At 39.1% G+C, this 10,000-nt stretch overlaps 2 protein-coding genes across 4 annotated transcripts in view; both read right to left on the bottom strand.

Annotated features, from left to right (window-relative positions):
• LOC138021128 (uncharacterized) overlaps positions 1-10,000 on the bottom strand; it is a 264,817-nt gene that overhangs the window by 117,888 nt on the left and 136,929 nt on the right. The window lies entirely within an intron of this gene.
• The window catches only part of LOC138018416 (probable serine/threonine-protein kinase DDB_G0271682), a 115,972-nt gene that overhangs the window by 77,162 nt on the left and 28,810 nt on the right, over positions 1-10,000 (bottom strand). For 2 of the 3 annotated variants that reach the window (XR_011126021.1, XM_068865034.1), the window contains exons 3-5: positions 4,163-4,418; positions 2,276-3,237; positions 1,387-1,615 (exon numbers count right to left, since the gene is read on the bottom strand). Coding sequence is in view for 1 of the 3 variants with exons in the window: in XM_068865034.1 (XP_068721135.1) it covers positions 1,400-1,615; positions 2,276-3,237; positions 4,163-4,418 (1,434 nt within the window). In the remaining 2 variants the exon portion in view is untranslated. Of the gene's footprint in view, positions 1-901; positions 1,616-2,275; positions 3,238-4,162; positions 4,419-10,000 lie in introns of all 3 variants that reach the window. The other variant, XR_011126020.1, reaches the window with a different exon arrangement.

Here is a 10,000-nt window from a genome sequence, read left to right as displayed (position 1 = left end):
CAATGCGTTGTGTATGAATTTCAATGTAATTCGTTTGATTCGAATTATATAGGCTACACCAGCCGTCATCTCCACCTGCGCGTTGAGGAGCATAAATATTCTGTCATCGGTAAACACCTGGCCCCAGTTGTTCAAACGATGGATAGCGCTATCCACCGGATAAATCACTATCCAGTGGATAAGTAGTAGCGAAACCAATTGCGCTAGCTCGTGCATAGTGCGTTATGCGGTGGATAGCGTTATCCACCTTTTGAACAACTGGGGCCTGAAGGAAAAACAAAGCCAAAGATCCAATAGTCTTCACGAGGAATTTACCACCTTAAAGAAATGCCGTGGAAAGTTTGAGGGCCTTATTTATGAGATTCTTTTAACAAGGAAAAAGAGACCGACTCTGAACACTCAAAATGACTCCATTCCAGCGAAACTGTTTATTTAAATTTTGTTCATTCTTTTGTTTATCCCTGGCTCATTTATTCTAATGTATTTTAGCACTCTCTGTCCTTTATATAACGTTACCTAACTTACAATAATAATGATGACATGTCGTCGCCGAAAAGACACGTTTTTATCTCGCTACTCTTTATTCTGAAATGTTTTTCAAAACCTTTCGTTATTAGATTTTTCACTGGTCAAAAGTGAAATAGGTCAGAACCGCATTTCACCTTCCATTCCATTCTATCCCACTCACAATTCTAGGTCTATCTTAGCTCTACATCTCAGTGCAGTGCGCAGCTTTAGCACGTTAAACACAGATTTTAATTTACGAATCAAAGTGCTGCACATGTTTGCGCGTTTACTTGATGATTTATTATTCTTAAAACTGGTGGGGATGGGGGGTGGGGGGAGGATTTCAGCTTTTTTCTGAGATTTCCAATTCTAATCCCTTAGCTCATTTCCTTACTCTAGGATTTTTCCCCTCTCTATTCCCTTTCTTGCCCAATTATTTGTACCAAGTTCATTACCACAACATTATCTAATATAAAAAATTCCTCGTTCATCAATCGCATTATATCACTTTTCTTATGACTTTCGTTTCCCTTGTGAAAACTGTACTTCTAATAAAATCAATTATATTGCATTCTAATGTTATCCTATTCCATATCTTATTAAATTTTCGACGTCGGATATTGCGATATTGATTATAGCTTTCTGACTGGTTCACTCGTTAATCAGCTCATATACCTTATGACTCCGTAACACCGAATATGGAAACTGATTGCGTCAAGTGTTGCCAAGCTGTGAAATTTGTACGAGAAGCGAAATTTCTCGGGACACAATGGAATAGTTGTTAAACACATTCTATTTCTAATTTTTCCCAATATATTCTATTCTTCTTGCTATATTTCTCTTCAAGTTAGGGAATAACTAGGAAAATTTTTATCTTACAAGATTTCAGGTGTTAGTTCAGCCGATCAATTCCACCATACTGTTCCAATTCCTGGATAATCTGTGCCATGTCTGGTCTCATAGCAGGGTCAGCCTGAAGGCATTGCCGCACAAGATTCCGAAAGAAACGGTTTCTTACAAGAAGAACTTGTTCTTCACGTCTCTCGGGGTCTGGCATTTCCTGAATCCACATTTCACACAGAAGAACACCAAAGCTATACACATCAACCTGAGAAAAGAAAGAGTAATTTCTCTTACAATATCAGCAGTGAGACGGGTTATAATTATTGTAAGAGGACCGTGCTTAACGCCAGCCGGTTAGCTCAGTTAGTTAAGCATCGGACTACTGTGCGGGAGGTAGGGAAGAAAAAATCTCCGGCCGGACCAACACTCAGGGTCTTTAAACAACTGAGGAGAAAGTACTACCTTTTTAATGACATTTTGAAATGGTTCGACTCTCTAGTCTTCTTGGATAAGGACGAATAACGGTAGGCCCCATCTCACAGCCCTTCACTGTTCCCATTCCTGTGGGACGTAAAAGAACCCACACACTATTCGCAAAGAGTAGGGCACTGAGTCCCCAGTTAGGTGTGGTCTGTTCTCTGTGGCATAGCTAGAGGGCCGTAAATTTGAAAACTGGGAAAGTTCAATTGCGTATACCTCTCTAAATAAAGTTATTGCATCGTATTGATAGTATCTTGAAAATTGAATTTCACCCACCAAATATCAAAACACCATAACTAGAGAAAGAGTCTCTAGGATATTTCCGCGTGTGAAGTTTAATAGGAAATCACTGTCCAATAGACCCTCCCTAAAGTCATAGAAATTACAGCTCATTGTAAGGACGGGTATACAAAAATATGTATATTTATCGATAAAAAAAACTAACCTTGGATGTTTGATTTGAAGAAACTGCTTCTGGTGCACTGTAAATCAAAGCACCAGGGGCTACTGTCATGGTCTGTTGCACAAATTTAGCAGTGCCATAATCTGACACTTTGCCTCTCCACTGTTCACCCTGTCGCCATAGCAACACATTTGCACTACTGACATCCCTATGAACGATAGGAGAAGGTTTCATGTGGTGGAGATAGTTTAGCGCTCGAGATACATCCAAAGAAATTACATATATTTCTGTTTCCGTGAGTTGGCGTTGCTCCAGCAAAGCTCGCAAGCTCAATTCCATGAGCTCAGTGACAAACAAAGGATTTCCTACATCGTTTGTTGCTCCAATAAACTGCAACAAGCAAGGATGGCGGCATCTTGAAGCAATGTTCATTTCTCTCTCAAACAAACGTCTGTTGTGAGGTGAGAGAATCAGTTCATGGATTTGCTTCACAGCTACTTTGCAGCCACAATATGTTGCTTCGTTGACACTTCCCCAGGCTCCCTTGCCCAAGTATTTACCTTTTACCTGGACTTCATCACGGGAAATGACCCAGTCACAAGATTCCTGACGACGCAGTTCAATAATCATTTGCTGAGCTACTGAAAGGCTTGTCTCTAGCTCACTTAACTCTTGGTTTTTCATCCCTAACTGCGTTTCAAGGTTTGTTTTTTCCTCTTCTTTTTCTCTGGTTCGTTCTTCAAAACTCTGTGCCATCTCCCTTAACTGTCTTTCCAAGTTTGCTTTGTCGTCTTCTTTCACTCTGATTTGCTCCTCCATCTCTTGCAACTGCCTTTCAGAATTTTCTCGTTGAAGCTCTTTTTCTTGTAGTTGCTGAATTAAACTTGCCTCTCTTAAATTTCCTTCTTTTACTTGAGCTTGGTAATTAGCTAAGCGCTCCTCCTTTTCCCTTAACTGCTGCTGCAAAACCTCTAGTTGTCTCTCCAAATTTGCCTTTTCCTTTTCTGAGTGAGCAAACAGGAATGTTGGAAAAACTTGACAGAGGGGAGTAATAATGACAACGATAATAATAATAAGCTCTGGAAAGAGGTGAGACCGAGTTTGTTGCCCTGTTAAATGTTTTTCTAGCTTATGATCACCAAAAATATTGAATCAGGTTGGAGGGGACTGGAAAAGAGTGAGTTGCCATGGGAACCAATTTCTTTAATGTCGAAGGTGCATTACATGTGGAACTATAAGCCTACCAAGTTCAATGGTTTCTGCTGCAAATTGACCGAGCTAGCTCTATTTTATATACTTGAGTTTATGCTGGGTTGAGTGAATGACATCATCAACCCTCTCATTTGCATATTTTACACAAGTTTCACACGTAAATGTCTCCTAAACCAATGTAGATATTTCTAAATGGTAAACAGCATTTTTAATCTTTCCTGGAATTCTAAACTCAAGGGATAAAAATTAGCACTTCAAATATGGATATCTCAATTGAATCTGCATAATACTCGTCTTCAAGTAAGCACTGAATACTGTTTCCATGAAAAGATCTTCTCTCCATAAGAGCCACATGCAAAATCAGCTAAGACTGCTAAGTACATCAAGTATTATTGATAGAGAAAATGCACTGGTATCACATGCATAGAGGTCATGTGTTCGAATCCTGTTGGATTTTTAACTTAGGTGTCTATTAACAAAATTGCTTAAATTGTCCTGATAAGTGTGAGGATCATTTCTCTCTTTCCTCTACAGCCCACACTTCATATATATGGACCTTCCAAAGAGTAATATCTACTTTTGAAAGAATAATTTGTTTGTATATACATATATACATATATACATATACAAACAAATTATTCTTTCAAAAGTAGATATTACTCTTTGGAAGGTCCAAATATGTTAGCAAAACAACATGACAGCCTTTATAATTATTACCTGAAGTTTTATTAACATCATCACTCAATGGTGTTGAAAACGTTGCTTCATTCTGTCTTTTTTCATGTTTAATTGAGTTGGTACATTGTTTATCCTGATTTTGTGATGTTGTCCTTGTTGTAGCCTCTCCAGGGTCACCATCAAAATCTTTCTCAGATATGACAGTTTGTATGTCAACAAATGTAGCATAATCTCTCCCACAGACAAAGTACTGTCTTCCGTACCATTTACCAGTTCCACTTCCAATCCTTTCATCCTAAACAAAGGAAATGCAATAAATGGTTTAACACCGTCAATAAAAAACTTCCATGTTACCAAACCAATTTAAAATATTAGAATCAACATACATGAACAGCAGTAAGAAGGTGGCATAAAGGTAGCCCATACAAAGGTCTTTATACTTTGGCTGATTTTCTGTTTAAAGTGTTTCTGTTAAAAAAAAACAGTTACTTTTTTCCTTCAGATTTGGAAAGTGTGTTTGCTTAACACCTGACTGGCAAATTTTTGAGCTTTGACTTTTATCCAAAGGCAGCCTACATGTACTTTGCGTGTAAGTTTTGGATTTTACGGGCCACCATTACTCGTGTTCAAAAATGACCAATTGGACATTAGAGGATTAGATCCAAAAAGTGACTTCATTTAGTCACTAGCTTAAAATTTCTGAGTTCAAATGCAGCTTGCTATATAAATTATGCAAAACACGAGTTCAAAAGTCTGAAAGCCCAAAAGCCCAAAACTCCTGTGCTGCATATTAATTCTTCCACATACACACCCATTGCATTATTAAACTACTGAGTCTTTGCCATCATTTTCTCCTTGATCCACCTATCTCAAGATCTTTAAGTTAGTAAAGGCAGACCATTAAATAGGATAACTCCAGTTAAAATAAACAGGTGTCTTTTTGAAATCAAGGCTTAAAACTTTGGTCTCTTAGTGTTCTGAGTTAAAAATAGTTTTGAAATCCAAAGAAAAATAAGAATTGATTTTTTGGTCACAGCACAGGTGCCCCAGGCTCAGTGTGAGCATTACTGAAAAAAAATATAAGGATTTGTATGGGAACCCCAACAAAAAGCTTAAGCAGATATTTATATGAAAAATTCTCAATTTAAAAGCCTAACCTTATTGCCATTGTGGGTAGCTTCCTTCCTGTGTGGTTATTTTCCATATCCGACGCGATTTGAGCCATTTCTTAATTTCGAGGTTGTCAACGGTATAATAAAATTCCAAGGCTGGAGACTAAATTCTCAGGTGCCACCAATTTGAGTCAAGTATTCCTGGATAAAATGTTTCCACGGTCAGAATTCCATAACACAATCAACTGACAAAAATCGAACTTTTATCTCAACCCACCATCAACGCAATAGCAGTCCTACGAGCAACCTCAGGCTGTAATATCGCAGGAAAACAACTTTCGAAACGTACACTTCCACATCAAAGTGGCCACGGCTTCGACCATTGATAACAAACTGAGCATTACTGGGGTGGCAGACCATAGTTTTGTTAACTGCAAATGTCTTTTTTTCCCTGGGTCCAGACATGACTGCATTGACTCAGTGTCCAATCACAGTCATGCCTCCTTCCTGTTGACAAACTTCAAAAACACTTTCGTGAAGCTGGAGAGCGTTGAAAGATGCAAGAATGAAAGCCGAAATGAACAAACTTTTGCGCATCCATGCCGCTTTTACTAGTTAATCGGACTTGTATGTAGTAGGCTCATCGCGATCGTTAATGTATTTACCAAGCCTTTGAGGAATTAACATTACTTAATTATGCGAATAAAATCTGTTCCCGTATTTTGTCAACCGCGATTGTTTTTGTTTCCCTTGGTCTACCGACATGACTGATTTCTCTCAGATGCTAATAAATTAATTAAATTTCAATTGCTTCAGTAAGTCCAGCCACTAAATATTCGAAGCACAATACAATAGTAATACATATATATATGTATCCTAGGAGAACAAAGTTTATTTGAAATTTATTTTTACTTGAAAGCTTGAGCCAATGCAGTCATGTCTGGACCCAGGGGAATAAAGAAATTTGGGGTTTCTACAAAACACTGACCCCCGGTCAACTGACCCCCTACTGACCCCCCTATTGACCCCCTATAAAATCAATGGGAAAATGAAAATTAAAAAAGCCCAGAACTATCAATGGAACCCGATTCAAGTTCATCAATAAATTTAGCTTACCTGAAACTTCCAAGATGGCGGCCGCGTTGCAGATTTCAGACTCCCTTTTCATTTGGCTGACGGATTTGTGATCGAACATCGAGCTGAGAATAAGTTCGAATATCAGCAAGCATGGTATTTGTACCCGCTAGAAAAATAAGAAATAAAAACAGCGAGGAAATTCTGGCAAATAAACACGCACGCAACTAACCGCGAGCGCCACGCACACGATTACATCAACCGGAAGTTTATTACGGCAAGCTTGTAGTCCCAAGGCCCCTCGCCTTCCGCATGCACAAACTACGTTGCACATGGCTTTGTAGACTTGCCACAAGTCGACCTCACGAAAACCCCAGAAGTGATTTTTCGTACGCGAAGTGAATGAGCGAGCGACGAAGTCGCGAGGGGTCGACTTGTCTCGCTTGCAAAGTTTTCATTTGCGTCTCGCGCCAAAAAGGGATGACGTCATTCGCAAGCCCTGAACTTGATAGCGAAAACAGTCGAACATGTTTGTTTCTATGATATCGAAAGAGGAAATTTGTTAACTTTGTGCTAAAGGTATCAGAAACAAAGATGAAATAAAACGAAAGCTTTTTTTCAATCTCGAGTCGCCGCTTGGAAAGGAGATCTCCAGTGGTATTTTCTGGACCAACACTTGTTCCGTGATTTGTGCTGATAGAAACGAAAGACTAATATATTCGAAAGATTAGCAAGTAAGGGAAAGCTTCGAAACGTCAAGAAAGTCAATTGATTTCACTCATGAAAGATCAGGTACGCTTCAGGTGTAGGAGACGTACTAGACCGGGATTAAAAGATACATCTTAGTGAAACCTAACCTTACCATTTAGCGATGCAATGACTCTCGTCGATGAATACACATGCATTTTAAAATTTTTTGTTCCACTCGACGAAAAATGTGTTGATAGTCGTTGAGAATCGCCTCGGGACTTCCAGACACCCGTTTATACTTAAGATTTTACATGTGTAAATGTGTTGTCTCCTAAATAGCGACCGGCTAGAGACCAAATCTTTCGTGAGTGAAATCAGTGGAAGAATTACGAAGACGATAGCATTGCCAGCCGCTCCAAGTGAACGACCAAAAGCGTACGGGACTAGTTCAAAGGTCAGACTTTTCCCAGCTCCGGTTGGAGAAGACACAAACAGATCTATGCAAGACAGATATTCTTCAATTATTTTCCTCTGATGGTCGCGTAATTTGGAATATCCGGTAGCCTTAGTAGCATGTTTGAAAATCACGCTTCACTGCGTGTGGCAAATTTTGATTGACAACTCTATCCCCTGGGGTCCACGAGGACTACTCTGATTGGCCTAGCTCAGCGACCCGTTTTTGGGTCGCTAAATTGGCGCCAATCAAGTATGAAAAGTCCTTCGTTCCGCGCGTATCTAGACGAAGGACTTTTCGAAAGTCTAATGGCTTTGGTCATGGACGGTAAGTGGCGTTACTGTTTTCCATCGAATTACCTCTTATTTTGCACCTTGTATTATCCAAATTATGCCGTGAATACATTATGAAATGTATTATTGTTACTTTTCCTGGCAGACCATCCGGATGTGGTAGAGCTTGTAGAAAGGTATGTTGGTTTTTGATTAGATTTACCTTTAATACCGAAGAGAATGCGCGTCATACCTATGTTCGGTCTCTTGGTGAAATTTATTCTCTCTCTTAAATGACGGTTGCATCTATAATGAAATTTCATTCTAAAATGAAGGATTTTATTGTGTTTTTGCCGTCAAGGCGGGACTTACGGGACCATTATGCAAATTACTGGATCCTAATTTGCGAGAAAGGCTGATGTGCTTACCGAATTGGTATTTGAACTTGTTTCTTGAAGAGCTTAAAGGCAGCTAAAATTCGAATGATGATCATTTTTCCATGGAATTTTAAAACGTAAATATAGACATACAAAGGCCATCACTGTAGAGTTAGTATAATTCATCGGAGCTCAACGCAACAGAACATCTTTACGAATTGACATGGTGACCATATTAAAATGCACAGGAAAGCACATGGTCCCAGCATGCATTTGCGCACAGGAATGTGAAAACAAATTAAAGACATATGGGGATAACCCTACAACGCTCAGAGTCTGTCCCGGCTGTTATATGATTACATGATTAATATATAGTTTATGTATTACCTTAACTGAGTTCATTTTAGCGCTATAAAAATCTTCAACAAATCGAAGCCAATTATTTGCAACGTTAATCATTTTCTGGCAAAATGCAGACCATTTGTGTAATTTCTTACTTTCTGTTGTTTCTACAGTCCTGATAATCCACAGTTTAGCGATGATGAAGTGGAGGTACTGTTTCTACCAAGACATTTTGTCACCGTTCGTTTTTAATCTTTTGGCTTACCGTTAATGCTCGAATTAGCGCTCAGCTTCAAATAAACCCGCTTCGAATTAGCGCCCCTTCTCGCCCTAGAAAATTAAGCATTTACAGTATGTTAAAAATTTGAAACAGATCTCATGGTTTCTCGTCATTACCGATTCCAGAAAACTGAGCAGAAACTGTTACAATGTGGTTTATGTTACCTCGTTACATGAACTTCTCCCGACACGTTTATTTCGTGATTTGGAGGTGTGAGCATTTCACGGCACTTAAGTTCTGCGATTTTGCCAAAAAAGTATTCATAATTACTTTAAACTCGTGTCTGTGAGTAACACACAATTTATTTCCTTGGCAATGTTACTTTAACATGTCCTTGTATTATGAAACTGACTTAATGAAAAGTACAATAACGTCAGAATTAACAAACACGCAAACGCGGGAGTAAATGTCAACAGTAACATTAGGACCTTTTATACGAGAAAATGCCGCGGCTTACATAAGACGCGAACTGTACCATTCATACGAGCGCGGCTTGTATAAGACGCAAAGTGCTCGTATAAATGGTTGACGGCTTATTTGTGACTTATGCCTCCTTTTTGTGTTGGTTGTCACAACAACCGTGGAATTATGCGGCAGGCTCTTGCGCGAGCGCGGCAAAATCTTGCGCTTGAGCAGTGTAAGTCTGCGTCTTACGCACGCCAGAAACAAGCCGTGATACCATTTAAACGAGTGCTTTCGCGTTTTATGTAAGCTACGGCTTACTTAAATCTAGCTGTAAACTCGTTACAATGTACCGTTTATAGACCTTATTCCAAAATGGCCGTCATTTCAATATTCTTTTGTTTTTATTCAAATTAGCCCTCGATGCCTCGTTCTTGAGCTGAGAATTCAAAAGAATATTTTGCCTTGAACAAGGCATCAAGGTCTAATTTCAATAAAAACAAAAGAAAATCTAAATGGCGGCCATTTTGGAATAAGGTGTATACAGTAAGGTCGCGTCTTGTTTAATCCGCGGCTTAAATTACTGGTATAAATGGCTCTACTGTGAGTCACTTAATTTTCACGTCATGTTTCGTTATGTTCCCGACACTTTACTTTAATTTGGCATTAACGTGTCGCAAAAATTTCATGTATTAAGGTATATTTAAGTACCTCTAGAACAAGTCAGAAAGTTATTAGTGGTCGACGGGTCGGAGACGGGGGGGGGGGGGGGGGGGAATAATTCCACCCAGTCCCCTGAAGATCGAAAACAACTTCTTCAATGTTCAAAACTTTTTTAACGCTTAGCTATAACATACTTTTGAAAGGGAACAAC

This window comes from Montipora capricornis, chromosome 10, assembly GCF_036669925.1.
Source record: "Montipora capricornis isolate CH-2021 chromosome 10, ASM3666992v2, whole genome shotgun sequence".
Classification (NCBI taxonomy): Eukaryota; Metazoa; Cnidaria; class Anthozoa; order Scleractinia; family Acroporidae; genus Montipora; species Montipora capricornis.
This window is presented reverse-complemented; position numbering and strand designations above follow the sequence as displayed.